The sequence below is a fragment of the Pyrgilauda ruficollis genome, unplaced genomic scaffold (genome assembly GCF_017590135.1).
Source record: "Pyrgilauda ruficollis isolate IOZ18807 unplaced genomic scaffold, ASM1759013v1 scaffold43, whole genome shotgun sequence".
NCBI lineage: Eukaryota > Metazoa > Chordata > Aves > Passeriformes > Passeridae > Pyrgilauda > Pyrgilauda ruficollis.
Genome location: NW_024525823.1, coordinates 10688917 through 10705817, shown reverse-complemented (window position 1 = coordinate 10705817; position 16901 = coordinate 10688917). Strand labels below are relative to the sequence as shown.

Genomic DNA, 16901 nt, shown 5'->3' with positions numbered 1-16901 from the left:
TAGAAGGCTTTGATTCTTCATTTGTTCATGTTTTCCTAATCAATCCCCTATTCAGGACATATGATCTTTAATCCCACATTTGCCATGACTTTAGCTTCCTGTGCCATTTCTGACTGATTCTTTGACATAGTTTCTGCATTGGTTCACTATATATATATATATATGAATAGAACTAGAGATGTTATGATCTTATGTAACACTTAAAAAGTTGGCATCATTTGCTGTTAAGACACTTTGGTATTTAAGGGATTGTAAAGTTAATGTTACATCTGTGCATACATTGGTATTTCTGATAGGGTTGCTATTGCATGATCATTAAAAATAGCTATTTGTTTTTGTATATATAAAATGCACACATCATCTCTGCATATGCTAAACTGATTTCAGTGCTTTCAGGCTTTAATTGGTGAAGCTGAAAATATAGTGCAACAAATTTTTATTGCAGAACTAGTTTTCTCTCAGAAATTTTATGTTCATTGCCTAGACACTCTCACCTCAGTTTCTGATCCTTTCGTTAACCAGTTGTTTGTTTAAAATGTATCCCTTAACATTCTAGCCTCACTTTTTTTCCTGTTTGGGGGAGTCCTGGGGGTGGTTGATTTTAGCCTTTATATTTCTGGTGGCTGGTACACATATGTTCTCTGTCCCTACATAACTGGCATGTTTCACTCATTAAATGTTTGTTTCAGCTGCACTGTCTATTTTCTGTGGGAACTGTGAAGATTTGAGATGTTAATGTACTTTCAAAGACAGAAAACAATATCAGTTTCTCCCTTAAGATTTCTGGTAGAAAGCCCTTTAATAACCTCAGTTTTGTTATATGCTGTTGTTTCAGGTTCAATGGATCCAAAAGACTTTCTGAGGGAAGCACAAATAATGAAGAACTTGAGACATCCAAAGCTTATACAGCTTTATGCTGTCTGCACTTTGGAGGATCCAATTTATATTATTACTGAGCTGATGAGATATGGAAGTCTTCTAGAATACCTTAAAAGTAAGCAAATTACTCTAACCTCATTTTAAGGATGCTGCAGTTTAGTAAATACACTAACATAAAAGACAGAGGTACAACACCCTGGTTTAATGTAAAAGCTGCATTATTTGCCATGTGTGGGGGTGAGAAAAGCAGAAAGGTTTATGAATTTTTGACAACTGAAATATTTAAAAAGTAGGAAAGAATCACATCCACAGTCTGATTCTTGCCTTATAATGGCCCATATTTTTTCATCCAGTTTTAGGAGTAGATGGGAACATACACAAAGGAATAAAAATATAAGTATCCAGAAGGATAGGTCATCATATTTGACATGAAATAGAAGCACTTCCACAAAATGTACTTAACAGCTTTGAAAACTATTACTAGTCAGGGATAGCTTTTCACTACAGATTTGTTCCTTGCCTATCTCATCAGGGCTTTTATCTCAGCAGCACTTCAAAGTGCTCTTTTGAAGGCAAATAATAATTAAAAATAAAATGGTACAGCCTGGAACAGACTAGCATAATGATTGCACTTTTAAGTTCACTCCTGTTATTGGGAAATGCTTGATTCTAGTGTTGTTACCCATTTTCAGTTTAGCAGATGTCTGTGAGATGCTAAATGTCTTTAAAGCTGTAATGATTTCTTGAAGACAAAATGTTTGCCATGGTTGTCATGCTGAATTTCTTCTCTGTTTACAGCCCATAAAGCAAAGCCCTGTGTAATGCCACAGACACATGCCTTCCCCCATCTTTTCTGCAGAACCTTTTTTAAATGAGGGTCTATCCATGCACAATTACAGCTAAAGAAATCTCTGACACAGAGACAGCCCTACCAGGAACTGCCCAGAGTGGGTCTGCCATGACCTTGGGCCACATCATCCACAGTTTTGTAGGCATTTGCTGGCCAGAGGTAACAAGGCACAAATTTCCTTCAAATTCTCGTCTTTGGTACCTTTGTGTGCAGATTGCAGCTTATATGATTGAAAGAGCCTGGCATCTCAGGAAATGATTGCTGTGCATGGAAACATTTATTGCACTGGAGAAATATCTCCTGAGAAAGCCAGGATGAGTCACAGCTATTGCAGAGGTGAAAACTGGTCTGTTAATGTGCACAGAGTAAACATGTCCATAGCATATCAGTGCTGCAGCCTGTGTGTGGATCAGTTGCCAGCATTTGCACAGCACCCTGCTCCTTGCCTAAGTGCTCACTCCTGTAGCTTTTCATCAGAGGCCGTGGAAAGTCACCTGGTTTCCAGGCAGCCATCAAGATGTCTATAAAAATGTCCAGTTGAAACCCAGTCCAGTGGTATCCCTCCTTGTCTGATGACCGATGCACAGGGAGGTGCACAGAACTAAGAGGTGGAGACAGAGATCCAAGGGTTTTGATACATATTGTGGTCAGAGAAAAGTCATTGCTGTCAGTGAGACTAATAAGGAAAGAGATTTGAAATTTTTATAGAGCTCTGTGACTGGAAGTGATCTATATCAGTTGGAGTGCACAGCTCCTGGTAAGTTTTCTTGAGATTCAGCCTCTGCAGGAAACAGGAAAATATTTCCAGAAGGCTTCTGTCTCTGTGTGCACGATGGGTAAATAAAGCAAACTAGAGTGGAGAAAAGTCCAGAGATATTCTTTGTTCCTATTCCCCTCCAAGAACTATATGGTATGCTTTTCCAGCTTTAAAAGTCCCTAATATTTTATTCACAGTTACTATCACATTTCACCATAATGACAGCTACTTAATAATGATGGACATGGGAATTCCCTGTGCATGCTGTAAATGTACTTTGGGAGAGTTCTTGATGAGCACTGCTATGCAGAGTTATTGAGCTGCCACCAGTATGAGAAAAATGCACCTGAAAACTTTTCTTTGCTATTGGAAGTGAATGAAATTGTCATAAATGTATGAGTGCTTTTATCAATTCTGATGGGCCTGGGGCTTGTTCTGGCAGGTATGTAGTCTTGAAATTCAGTGAATTATTGTGGAGGCAATGCCCTCACTGGAGAAAGTGCTGCTTATTTATTTTTCTCTTTTTTTATTGTCAGATATCTGTCAATGAGAATATTTTCCTGTCTTTTCTATATGAGCGATTTTGATAGATTGCATAGAACAGGGTGCAGACCCCAAGACTTCTTTAATATTTTCTCTAATAAATTTTTCATGTAAGGTTGAGGGTTTTGTCAAAAAAATATTAGTAAAAAAGGACATGGAGGTGCCACATTTTCTCAATCAGTTAAAGAATAATCCATAGGATTATTTATAAATTTATAAATTCAGCAGTTGTGCCTGATTTTGAGTGTGGAAGTTATATAGACATATATATATAGCTATAGCTAGCTAGCTAGCTAGACATAAACTTAAAGCAGCATTCCAGTACCTAATGGGAGCCTACAGGACAGCTGGAGAGGGACTTTTTAAAAGGCCAGGTAGTGATAGGACAAGGTGGGATGGCTTTAAATTGAAAGATGGTAGGTTTAAATTAAGTAATTCTTAGAAATGCTTCACTGTGGTGAGGTACTGGGATATGAGGTACAGGGTGGCGAGGTACTGGGATACTTTGTCCAGAGAAGTTTTGCTTGAACTTGTGTGCTCTGAGTGGCCCAGCCTGGAGAAATCTTTATGAGACAGCCATACATGATTTACACCTCAGATCCCAAAGAGACCTGTGATTTCATCCTCTGTCTTTGTGCACAAGTTGTAGCTCCTGGTCAGCTGAGGCTCTTCATTAAAGCTTTCCCTTTCACTCCAGAACAACTGCAGTGCAGAACCAGCTTACAGAGAGATCATCCAAAAAATACTGCAGCAGCCAGGGCAACAGTGGCCTCTTCCCCTCCCTCAGCCCACAGGCTAGAGGCAGTAGGTTAGCCCAGTCTGGTATTCCAAACATGCCCTAATGAAATAAATGGTCTTTCAGGTGCCACTCCAGTGTTAGAGGTGGATCTTAAAATTGTCCTTCAGCATGGTGCACCTGAGTGTCTGCAGGGAATAAACCAGGGGGGTTTAGCAGTTCTAACTCCTGTTCTGCACTGAAGCTCTCATTAAACAGGAGGCTGATGAGTCACCCCTTTCTCCTTAAGGCATTGTCTTATTTTGTCTCTTGGAGCAAGCTTAAGTCAGGCTGTCCTGGAGCATCAGCAACCAGTGACAAACCTGTGATCAACTTTGTTGGTATCCTTGTCTGCTCTCACCAGCAGGTAGTTCACAACAAATGCAGATGAAGTTGTGTGAAAGAGAATATTTAAAGCTGGCTGACATAGGCTAACTTCCAAAACCCTAGTACTAATGCAAGGTGCTTGAAAACATTTAATTATTTTCCGATTAAATACACCATGAGCATCATTTCTGGATTTTATCTTTGTCTAACTAGATGAATAATAAACGTTGATGCCTGCCAGTTATCAGAACAGAAAATCTTCAAAATGTTGTATTATTCTGTGGACTGAGTGGATTTTCACACAGCTCAATTTTTGTACCTCTGTCTTTGAAAAGTCCAGGCAGTGTGAAACATATGTGTAGGAGAGGAAAAGACATTCTGAGTAAACAATAGAAGTAAATAATCTTAGTGTTGGAATTTTTAGCCTTAAAAATGACACATACAGGACAATTTTTTTTTCTTAATTATGTCAGAGCATGCAGATAAGCAGGAAATTCAGGGCCTGGGTTGCAGAATACATTAGTAAACAATGGCATTTCACATTCTTCATAAGGTGGGATGACAAAGTTCCATCAAATAAAATGCCAGAACTGGAGGAGGCTATTTAAAACAATGGTAAGAGGCTATTTAAAACAATGCTAAGATACACTATCACTGCAAATCAATTAAAAGTAAGTGAGAGAAAACTGCCAGCTACAAAAGTTTTATTTCTCTAACACAGAGGCAGTAAGTAAAAGTCACCAGTCTGATGACAAAGAACTGCCAATAAGCCTAGCAGCAAGGATTCAGCTTTTTTGATGTAAAGATTCTGAAACAAAGTTGAAATAGTTTTGGGTGTTAGAGGCTACAGAGGTAGAAAGCCATGCTTGAGTGATGCAGCATTTGGGATTGGGTGAAGTGGTCCTTGAATGTAACATTGATTTGGTTTACTATCAATTACCTTCTGGTGTAAATTCTTTGTGTTGAGAAGGTTGGTTAGTTGTCCCCAAAATGCCACAAAAGCCCTGAATTTGTACTCTAATGTGTTATATCCCAATTAATTTTTTATTTTTTTGGTTATCTGTCTTGCAATTTTTGGCTGCAGTTTTTCATGGCCTGAGCCTTTCCTTCATCTGTAGAGGCAAGTTGCTCAGCTCAAAGTTCATCTACTGCATTGTTTGAACGATGATCTTTGATTTCCAAATCTCAATTTCTGGAATTTGCTTATGTTAGTGTGGTGGGAATGACATGCACATTGCTTCAAAAAGTTCTACTGGAGAAGAAGGCAGTTTGAAAGCATCTCAAGGAGTCCTACTCTTGAGTAACAACAACAGAGATAACAGCGTGAAGCAGTCAAGTGGACTGGAAAGTGAAAATGAGTTATACTTGACAACAGAGGGTATTTTTCCTAGTCAGAATCATTGGAGAACAGGGAACAAAGATAATTCTGTGCTTTTCCTTCTTTAGTAAGCTCTGGCTACAACCACTGTGTACTGACATTAACTCTTACTCACAGTTTGGAACAGTTTTATGAACTATTTATGTCAGAAAGGTGCATACTGTGTTACTAATAGTAGATAAAATATTTTCTCTTTGGACTGTGTCAGCAGCTCATTCCTGGCCTAGATTAACTCCTGCATGTATTATCTACTCTTTTAGAGAAGATGGGACAAACACTGTTACTCAGTTATTGGGAAATAAGTAATGTCATTCAGTAATCCCTGTCATTTGGCTGGGCTGTTACTTTATTGTATTGCATGGTTTGGTTTATTTGTGTTGTCTTTTTGAACCAGGCTGGTTTTCAGTTATTTATGTCTGAAATCAACATTTTCTTGTTCTTATGTTCTTGTCATCTCCTTTTTAAACAGAAGATGGAGGCTCTCAAATCTCCCTGACACATCAAATAGACATGGCTGCTCAGGTGGCTTCTGGGATGGCATACCTTGAATCTCAGAACTATATCCATCGGGATCTGGCAGCCAGGAATGTTCTTGTTGGTGAGCACAATGTTTACAAAGTGGCAGACTTCGGACTTGCAAGAGTTTTTAAGGTAGGTTGTGAAAGGGTTAATTGTCCCTGCTCTTAACTCTGGAGAACAAGGTGCAGAAAGGCCAAGTAAAGAATGAATTGTAGCCCTGAACCGATGGATTGAGAAAAAGGCAAGCCCAGGGAGAAAAGGACCCATAACCTGTTCACTTGTACCTTCTACCTGCATTATCCCATGCAAGGTTAGAAGCTGTCCTGTGTTGTTGTGCCAATCTGAAGAATCCTGGGGTCTGCTTCCAACCCCGCCACCCAGGAAGGATCCTGGCAAGCAATACCCTTCACTGGACCATGTTGCAGTGTTTGTAACATGTTCCAGTGTTTGCAACATGGAGTGAAATGATGGAAAGATTGTACACCTGGGCCTGTAAAGGAAGGCACATAAAAATGTATTGACATACGTTCTCGACTTGTTCACTTCCCCTCTGCCTCTACAGTGCTTGTGATCACAGGTGGTGATCATAAAAGGACCTTATTCCTCTCCACAGCTAACAGCAAAGTTCATAAAGTGAGTTCTCAGGGCTTCAATTCTGATGCAGTTGCAAATTCTTTGCCACTGCACTGTTTTGTTTTTTTTTTCTCTAGTCCTTGAAGGCAGAGAATGCCAAGGATCACTGGCCAAAGTAACCCTATTATGGAAGAGCTGTGGTTTAGAAATGAGATTTCCTACCTCTGAAAACTATTTAATCAGTGTTGGAAAGATTTTTTTTACCAAATTTTATGGATTTCAATATGAAATCCATAATTTCTGAGTCTGTGCTTGTTTGGATTTTATTATTTATTTATGTTCTTGCACCGAGAAGGAAAAACACAGAAAAAAGTCTTCTGCTTCTCATTTTGTTTTTCCATTCAAACACCAGAAATTGAAGTTCATAACACAACTGGATTTATTACATATTGAAGTATAGAATAATAGCTTAACAAAGGCATCAAGGGAATTTGAAAATTCTTTTAATTTAATTTTGATTGTTCTAAATATACATAAGTTCATATTACAAGTTCTTTAACATAAGTGTATATTTTTAAATGAAAATTGCTCATAATGGATATGTTTATTGTTTCTAAAGATTAGTGTTGTGGTCAAGATGCCAACTGTATAAGTATAGAGATACAAATCAATAACAATCAGTATTTTCAAAACTAATGAGCATTGAGCTGGGAAACATACATTCTGTATTTAAACAATCAAAAAAGCAAAATCTGGTACACATCCATCTGGATTTGCATGTGAAAAACTTGACTGAGGCTTAGGTGTGACTTGTGTACACTAAATTATGTGTAGGAATTAAAGAGAGAAGAAATGTTCACAAAATTTAGATGTCTGTGTGATAAACCTTTAAGGACATGATTGCATAAATTTGCAACTCAACAATTTTTTTGTGTCTTTCACCTACACTTTACCTTAATTAGCTCACTGGAAACTAATATGTTAATTTGAATCAGTCAGAGCTTATTCTTTCTTCCCCAAAAACCTGCTTAAGCCACTGTTATCAAAGTCAATGACCCTTCAACATCACGATAAATCACAGAAGAAAGGTTCTGAAATTCATTAGCTCTTGCTCTTGCCTTCTCTCTTTACTGTAGACCAGACGTGAAGACATTTGGTCTCTAGTGTCAACAGGATGCTTACACTGCCACTCCTGACAGACTTTTGAAATCTTGCATGCCAGGTCCAGAATTCACAGCAGCAAGTCATAATTAATCAGGAGCCATTCCAATACTATGTGCTTGCTTGAAAAGAAAAATGCTTTACAAAAGCCTCTGATGAAGCTTCCACACTTTTCAACTGCAAAGCTGAATCCAATGGTAGACTTCAGAAAATGGGTACTTACATGAAAAATAAGAGTTTGGTTAAAAGATAAGATTAAGCACATGCTGAGCTTAGCCAGATGCTTAAAGTGCTTTGCTGAAGCAAATCTGAAACTAGGCTTGTTTTGTTTTACCCATGATAGGTAGAAAATGAAAAAATATATGAAGCTAGGACTGAAACAAAACTCCCAGTGAAATGGACAGCCCCGGAGGCAATTCGCTACAACAGATTCAGCATTAAATCAGATGTCTGGTCCTTTGGGATACTTCTGTTTGAAATAATTACCTATGGGCAGATGCCTTATCATGGTAAGTACTTTTACCTAAAGAATGATGTATAATTTTTTTCTTGATTTCAGAATAATACAAAAAAAGAAGGTTGAATGCCTGTATTATGGGCATGTTAAAGGGTTAACATTTTAAAGAGAGGAAGAAGGTTGTTCAGATGAGGTCCATTTAGTGGGGCAGACCTTCTGGCTTCCCCGGGCCTCCTGGCAGCTTTGCAAAGGCTGTGGTTAGCACACATTCAAGCTTCCTCTTGATGGAGTCAATCTGCACTTCAGAGGCACCTAAGCCAGCTGGCTATTTTCCTCCATCGTCAGATCAAAGATGCCAACTCTTGGAATGTGAAAAAGGAAAGAAATAAAGGGAGGGATTTTTGTTCCCCAACCTGCCCCTTTTGAATTTTTTTTAGTATATCTCAAGGAAGAATAGATTATGTGTGAAGTGCTGCACAGGCACTTCAGAAAGAAGTGTCTGAAAAATAAATCAGGGTGCTTTTACCCTCCTCCATCATATATGATTGTTGCAGTGAAAAGTCTTCATAAAGGAATAGATCACAAGAATTAAATAATTAAAAAAATAAAATGTCACCAACCTCAAAAGTAGATATAGTAGTCTGAGAGCAGCTACTATTTCTAGTACTGCGAGAAATGCTCAAGGAACCATGGCTCCAATAACACAAGATATCAGTGAGATGATTGACTGTGACTCATTTTGTGCTGGTGAGTAGAACACAAGGGAAGAACTAAAGCAAAAAAAAAGTTATTTTGCGTCTGTACAGGCCTGAGGGGTGGTGCGTTTGCCATAAACTACATTTCACAGAGTCCCAAACTGATATTTTCTGTAAAAGGAAAAATTGATTTTGCTTTTTGATTCCCACCCTCACCTCCTGCAAAATTGTTCTGAAGAAAAAAAAGCAAAGCAAAATATCCTGAAGTCTTATATAAACTATAGTTGTGTGCATATGGACACACACACACATAAATACATCATTTTAGTATAAAAAATATGTAACACTGTGGCTCTGGATATTGTCTGAAAACCCATTCAGTATTACCCCCTTGCAAAGGCATAGTTTATCTGTATCTTGAAAGTAGAAAATGTCATTTTACTATTTGCTTACTTGGTATTACTTTCAGGAGTTTGTTCCCAGTAGTCAGTTAGAAGAGTTTATGTTGATTTGTGGTGGAAGTGGATAATGTGCACAGGACACACCATCAGAGATCTAGGGAAAAGAAGTTAACATAACTTAAGATGGAATTTAAAGAATAAAATATTGGAAGAGAACTGGACAATAATCTTAGTATATAAAGGTATAGCAAAGATAGGGAAATGAATGGTTTCTTCTCCATGACTGGTGATGATGGAGCAAGCAGGATACCATTGCCCAGCTGCTCTTGAGAAATGAGGGCTGACTTTAGGAAAAAGTTTCTAAATGTGAGGAAAATTCAGCAGCTGGTCAGGTTTTCTTAGGAGATTTTGTAGTCACTGAGACTAGAGGCATTTAGGAACTATTTAAGCTAAATAGATGCCAGAAAAATGTTGAGAAATCCGAATGGTGGAAGAAAAGCCTCACACGCAGACAAACCTATTTGCGATGCCTTGCAGCTGGCACAGTCAGGGTGAGGTGGTGGGGAAATGTTGGAGGTGGTTTTTAATTGCTGGTAAGCAGTAAGAGATGAGGCCCTGTCCCTGGAATTGTTCAAGGCCAGGCTGGAAGGGCTTTGAGCAACCTGGTCTAGTGGAAGGTGTCCCTGCTCATGGCAGGGTCTTGAACCAGGCGGGTGATCTTTAAGGTCCTTTCCAACCCAAAGTGTTCTGTGGTGATTCTGTGCTGAAGAGAGAGGGACACATGGCACCCAGAAGCAGATCCTGAGTAGCCTGGTGAACTCATTTTGGCTTGCAGGTATGCCGGGACACCAGGTGATCCAGCTGCTGGACAGTGGGTACAGACTTCCTCAGCCGGAGACGTGCCCAGCGCCACTCTACAAGCTGATGAAGCAGTGCTGGAGCGCGGAGGCCGAGGAGCGGCCCACCTTTGAGGCCCTCAGCGACCAGCTGGAGAACTACTTCAACAACGAGCTCTATTCCTTTGCCTAGGCCCAGGCCATGGGACATGAACCCTCAGGATGCTCCTGAAGGACATGTCCTAGCCAACATGGCTAAAGGAGGCTGTGGAGTCGGCCTAACCCCAGGTGTGGGGTTATTTGGGGGTGCTGAAGAATCCTGGCACACTTCATCTCCTCCCTGATCTTCAAAGACTTAATTTTTTTGCTGCTGGCAAGTGTTTTGCAAAACAAAGCATGAGGAAGCTGGAGGCTGGGTGTTTCTAAATGATAGTCTTCTATTTATTTTAAAATGACATGTTGCAAGAACAAACAATTGAAATGAGTCTAGCTAAGAAACTATTGTAGCTTTTTGTAATTTCTTTATTGAAATAATTATTTACTGTTAGACTTTTCATTCCTATCATTTCTCAAGAAGGAATGTGATGGCTCTACACAGCAGGATCTGTGCTCCCAGAGTCTTTTCATTGTAAAAAATAATAAAAGTAATCCTGTGACTGTGATGGCTCTGATTTGGCAGAATCCAAATTAATTGCCTTGCTTAGAATTGAAGTACATGTGCTTTTGCTATATCTGAAAATAAACAGATATTCATGGGAGAAAAGGAATTATTTGGTTTTGTAGATGCACAGGCTGATCTTTTTATATTTTGTCTACTGCACTCCTTTTACAAGAATAAACAAAATTATTATTTTGAATTATTATTAGAAGCTGTTTGTTCTTAAGATTGTTAAATATCTATGACTTACTGTCCATTGAACTGTGAGGATTTATTTTATGGTTCTTAATTTTAGGGATATTGGAGGAAAATATATTTTAACAAGAACTCAAGACTGTCTCAGTGTTTTAGAGTGACAGCCTTTTCAATCCTACTTCCCCAAATCACAAACCCTCTCCAACAGGGCAAGTCTAGGTATTTTGCAGAGTAACCTTCTTCAGGTTCAACTTTAATACAGGAGATTTGAGTAATAGATGATCCATTTTATTTTGTTCCATGGAGAAATACAGCCCAGGTGCTTCTTCTAGCAGTCTGTATATCTAGCTATAGATGTTAATTTTTTTTGCCCTTTCCCTAACTACAATATCTGTTCTGCTAAAATCTGGTATCACTGTGACAGTTTTATTTTCTTAGTTGTGAGGCTAACAGAACCAAGTTTTAATTATTTACTTATGATTCATCAGTTAATTATTTAACAACATAATTAAAATAGCATAAGGAATTAAGACGTGTATTGTGTTAACATAGTGTGAGGTCAATACAAGTGTGCTACCATTTTCCTCTAATATCAGAAAGATCCATTACTGGATCTGGGTGGCTTTTATTACATCTTTTCCATATGATTATCTTCACTTTATATTTCAAATCTATTAATCTTGTTTGCTTGCCTTGCTTCTAATTTTTAATTTCCTTTCCCCCTCCTCTGCCTTTGGATGGCAGCACACTGCTCATTTCTTTCATACACACCTCTTAAGTACTCATTATTCAAAAGCCCTTTCCTTGTTTATCATTTTTCTTCTCTTTCTATCTCACTACAGTGGCTTTCCAGCACTGTGTCTATGTTCAACTTAATTTTCTGTGCAGTGTTTCTCTCTACTAACCTTCTTTATACTAATTTAATTTGTAAAGCATAATACAGCTATAATTAATTAGCTGTCATAGCATCCATGTGATTTTGGAAAGTAATCATCCACTCTGAAAGAAGAAGAGGTTGAATGGCTTTGCCAAACCCATCTGATAAGAGTTGGCATGGATGGGCCTGGGAGATTCCCAGGCAAAGTCTCCTGCTGTCCTCCGTCTCTGCTTGTTTTGAGGCTTGTGCTAGCTTCTGGCTCATGGCCTCAACAAGATGTTATTTATGATTATCATACTTCCATCAATCCATGCATCTCTCATCTAGCTAGGAGCTGTGTTTAACTCTGTTACAGTATGAGGTTAACCAACCCCACAGAGTGGGTTTCTGTGATAATAGGGATGCTGTTATGTGGAAAGATCTCTGCATTAAACTTGTGATCTTCCTGTTCAAGCAGTATTTCTAACCTGATTTTTCAGATTTATGACATTAAGAACGTTGCAAATAAAAGTTGAGTTTACCCAATTAAAAAAAAAAAAAAAGCCCCGCCCCAAAAAAAAACCCAAAAAACCCCAAACCCAAAAAATCAAAACTGCTGATGAAAGATCAGCACAGATGTGTGCATTTCACAGGAGAAAAGCTACCAGGAAAAAAAAAATTGACAGCTGGGAAAGTTTTCAGAATTCCAAATTACACCAGTTTGGTCCAAGCTGTTCTGTGCTGGCCTCTGCCCTTGAGTGGAAGTCAACAGGATATTGCAGAACTCCACTGAAGTGACATCAGTAATTCTGAAGAAATCCCACAATGAATATATTGTGAAACAAACATTTATGGAGTAGAAAGTCTGTTTGTCCAGCTAAATTGACTTCTTCGTCTCCTTAATTTCTCTTATAGTCAAAGGAGAGAGAGGCTCCTTGAGATGATGAAGCAGTGACCCAAAACTTCATTTCCCCTCTGAAACACCCTTGGCAGAGTTCTCTGTGGTTGCTGCTGTGAAGGAATTTGCTGGGGAGGGTGTGTAATAACCCACTTGCTGCAAACTGCAATCAGCTGTTTCAAGCTCCTTCTACTAAGCGCAGCCTCAGGAGCCACCTTAGGCCGAAAGGAGCAAAAACTGCAGGTGAGCTGCACCCTGCTGAGCTGTGTGAGGAGCAGGCACCTGCATGTGATGGCCTCCAAGTGTTGCAGCCTGGCACACTGGGCTGCTGCTAGCAGGCACCTTTCCCTCCTGTTGCATCCTGCCACTCTATTTCCACTTTTATTTTGTGTGCTTGCACAGCTGCAGCTGCTTAATGGAGTTTGGGTCTGCCAGCTGCCTCTCCTACGTGCTGGCCCAGGGAGGGAGACCTGCAGTGCTGTCTGAAGAGGGGCAGGTAGGTTTGTTTTGGTGTGTCTCATTATAGGCGCTACAGCAAGTAAATTAATTTTGTGCTCATCTTTGAGGCAGCCTGTGCATGTCTGGCCTCCCCAAAATGTACTGTAGGTGAAAAGGTGTGGTGAATCTTTGTCTGCTAAGCCTGAGCTCTGTTTTCACCTCACTGTTATGTGTCCTGAGACCAGTGCACTTTCTTTTCACAGCAAATTGAAAAGCAAAGAAAAGAAGGAAAGCAGGCTGTTCATTTTTCTCTTGCTCTAATTACACTAAATCTGGTGCCTGGTAGAGTTCCTTTGCCACTGTGAACAATCCAGTGGAGGCCAAGTTTGGGAACTGCAGGTGCTGGTCTGAGATCCATTGGTTTCTTTTTCTGGCTTAATCCACACACTTGCACTGACTCCCTCATTTTGCCTGTCTGGAAACAGCTGCCATGCAAGAGAAATACTGCCACTCTAATATGAGGTCTAATTTTGGATTGTTTTGTTTTAACTTGGGCTAGCAGGGGAACAAAGGAGACAAAAATGGCTAAATGCAACAGAATCAGTAAAGCTCTGGAAATAAAAAGTAATAGGGAAAATTAATAATTGTTTTTCAGCTCTTTCAATATTTTTGCAATTGAATGGATCCATTATTAAGAAAGACTAGAGGAAGAAGGCAGCAAAGAGTGATAAACCTTCACAGAGTTCAATTTGCTTACAGGCAATGCAACAAGCAAAACTGTACCTTTTATAATAATTTTATTTATGTGACAGATAACAATTACAGTCAGAAGTCTTTTCTATGACTTGTTTTAAATTAAACCTCAAGGTTATCATTTCCAGTTATAGTGCACAGCAAGATAGGTTTAACAGATCTCATTCTATTCTTGAGGCCTTTTATGTTCAAGGCTCTGCTAGAACTGTCTATTGCACTTGTTTTTACCTGATGGATCATGGAGGGAAAATAATGGATTCAGTTATGAGAAACAGTAATAGATTTTTTTTGAACTGACATAAATTTCTATGTTTAGATAGAATAAAAGGATCAGGAAGAGATAAGTTGAATTTTCTACAATAGACTGCTTCTTGTGAAATTCACTTCACATAAATTGCACTGAGATGTCTTTTATGTAATGTTTTATTTATGTAATTCAGTTATTCTTTGACAACTAAATCATTTTATGTGGTTTTACAAATGATAACTTAAAAATGTCCAGCCATAAAGAAAGAACCTCTATTTTTCTTAAACTCTCCATTCCTCAGAAAGTTATGGAACAATGCAATTGAGAAGTATTAGAGAGTCCCTGGTGTTTATTTTTTACTTCTTTTGGAGAACTCATTTCACTTAATCTGTACTCAACAACATATGCAGGGGTATTAAACATGATAGGGTAACAGGAAACCTTCTGTCTCTCATACTGCTTTCTTTTACTATCCATTGTATGCCATACTTGCTCTCCAAATTACATGACTATGAGCAGAAATTTTCTTTGCGTATTTTTGTAACTTACAGCAAAAAAGGAACTGAACCAGTCGAGTGCATTATTTTGTGGTGGTTCAGATTCAACAAATTATCAGCACAGAGAAATGGAGCACATGACTTATTCAAGTGATTGCTCCTTGTGCTCTCTCTCCCACATGCTTCTGTTTCATGATTTCACAAATTGCTGTAGCAACTCATCCACTCAGTGCCCCCCAGCCATTGTGACTGGTCAGCTACTTGTAGTGTATAGATCTTGGAGCAAATAAAACTGCTGCATGTAGGAGCTGCTCCACTGTGCTTGAAGGGGTATAAGTATCTGGTATATTTTTATGAAAAGCTGCATGGTTTTCATTCTGTTCCAACAAGATCTAGTGTGTACCTCAGCCACTGCTGCAAAAGTTTTCTCAGAAGAACTGTCTATGCTTGAACAAAATACTGAACTGGGATCTATGAAAAAAGACTTAATTCTATCCACACTTACTATTAGCAGGTCCATGTAATTTATTTTTTAGTCTCAGGCTTCTCAGGAAAGACTAATGTGAAAGAAAAAAAAAATCAATGGCATGTATAAGCAAGCTGGGGAAATCACTAAAAAGTACTTTGGCATTTTAATCTTCACAGCTATATTAGGCTGAAGGACTCAGTCTGGCCTTAGTTTGGTATAGAGAAAATGAAAATGTATATTTGAAGCATTCAGTAGCCCAGAAATGAATCTTAGCCGATTTCTGGATCTCAGCATCACTAGAATTAAAAACTGTGATAGAAATTGTACCCTTCCAACAAAATAAATTCTCCAAAATTAAGCAGATATGGAGAAGACAGATACAACGTCTTAATTTCTTTCTCCCTCTCCCATTTATTTACTGATATCATTACAGGAAGATTAGAATTGCCACTGAGTGAAAAGACTCTTTAGTTACATTGAGAGATAAAGAGGTTTTTTCTGTTCTTTTTCTAAAGTAAAAAAAAAAAATAAATAGTTGAGCTATAAAGATTATTCCTAAAACTACTTTTAAAACAAATTTTCTAAAGTTTCTTTTGTTGGTCATGATGATTTTCATGGTTTTAAACATAATTTTTTTCTCCCACTATTTTTTTCTGTCCTTGATATTTAAAAACATTTGCTTGGATGTTTTTATGCTATGATCTATTTATTTACATTTGAAAAGAGTAAAACCCACTCATATTCCAAACTGCTCTATTACTCTGCCAAAGGTTTAAAAATATCAAAAAAGAACACAAAGATTTGGTGGGTTGTTTTCCTCTGAGGCAGCTTCTTATAAGAAATAGCTGCCTGCTCTGTGTCATCACCAGCATCTTAGTTGCACAGCCCTCTCAGAAGCCAGAAGAATGGAACCTGAACCTGTTTGTTCTTCTAGAACTCCTTAACTCTTGATTAATTTACACCAAAAATAAAAAGTTGGAAAAACGTACTTTCCATCATTCCTTTTACCTCTTCTAAACATAGGCCTGAGTCCTCCAAAGTCAGGAGTGTCACCTGAAGCCACACTTTTACTGCAACACTTTGATAATAACTGTCTCCTCTTCTACCATCAGCATTGGCTGTCTCCTTAGCAAGCTGGCTCTCATCCATGCTATCATCTCTGCCAGATACCAGATCAGTTATGGAAGGAGAGACGTGCAGTAGCAAGTTAGAAATCCAGAAGTCATCCCTGATTTATTTAACTGTCCTTCTGACATGCACACGGACATTAGATTACGATAATAACATAGATTCCTATTGCAGCTGACAGACTGCCTTTGGAGCTGATGAGAAATGACTCAAGGCAAATCTTTGGGAACCCTCAACTATGAATGAATAACGTTACTATAGTCAGATTAATAATGTACTCAAATTTGGAAGAGATGAGGTATGAGAGCTGATACTTTACAAACTTCTCAGCAGCCTTCCCTGAAAGAGAAACGCAGGCCTGTTTCTTTAGGAATGAGGTGATGGAAAGAGAAATTCATTGATGGTGGGGCACAAGAGATTGGGATGGTTCCTGACACCAGGGTCTTAATATTGATCTGGCATTTTCCTGTGCAACTAAAATTAGAAAATGGACTAGACTTTTGGTGTAGGAAAAGCAGTGGTAAAGGGTGTGACTCTAATTTAAGGTGTTAGTAAAGCATAAATCTGCAAACATGGCTGGTGGGAAGAAGGCTGGCTGTCGGGGTCCGCTG

General features: G+C 38.7%; 1 protein-coding gene across 1 annotated transcript in view; it reads left to right on the top strand.

Annotated features, from left to right (window-relative positions):
• Positions 1-10344, top strand: part of FRK (fyn related Src family tyrosine kinase) — a 46287-nt gene extending 35943 nt beyond the window's left edge. The window contains exons 5-8 of the mRNA XM_041478065.1: positions 836-994; positions 5979-6160; positions 8106-8271; positions 10151-10344. Coding sequence (XP_041333999.1) covers positions 836-994; positions 5979-6160; positions 8106-8271; positions 10151-10344 — 701 coding nt within the window. The remainder of the gene's footprint in view (positions 1-835; positions 995-5978; positions 6161-8105; positions 8272-10150) is intronic.
• Positions 10345-16901: the final 6557 nt, after the last annotated feature.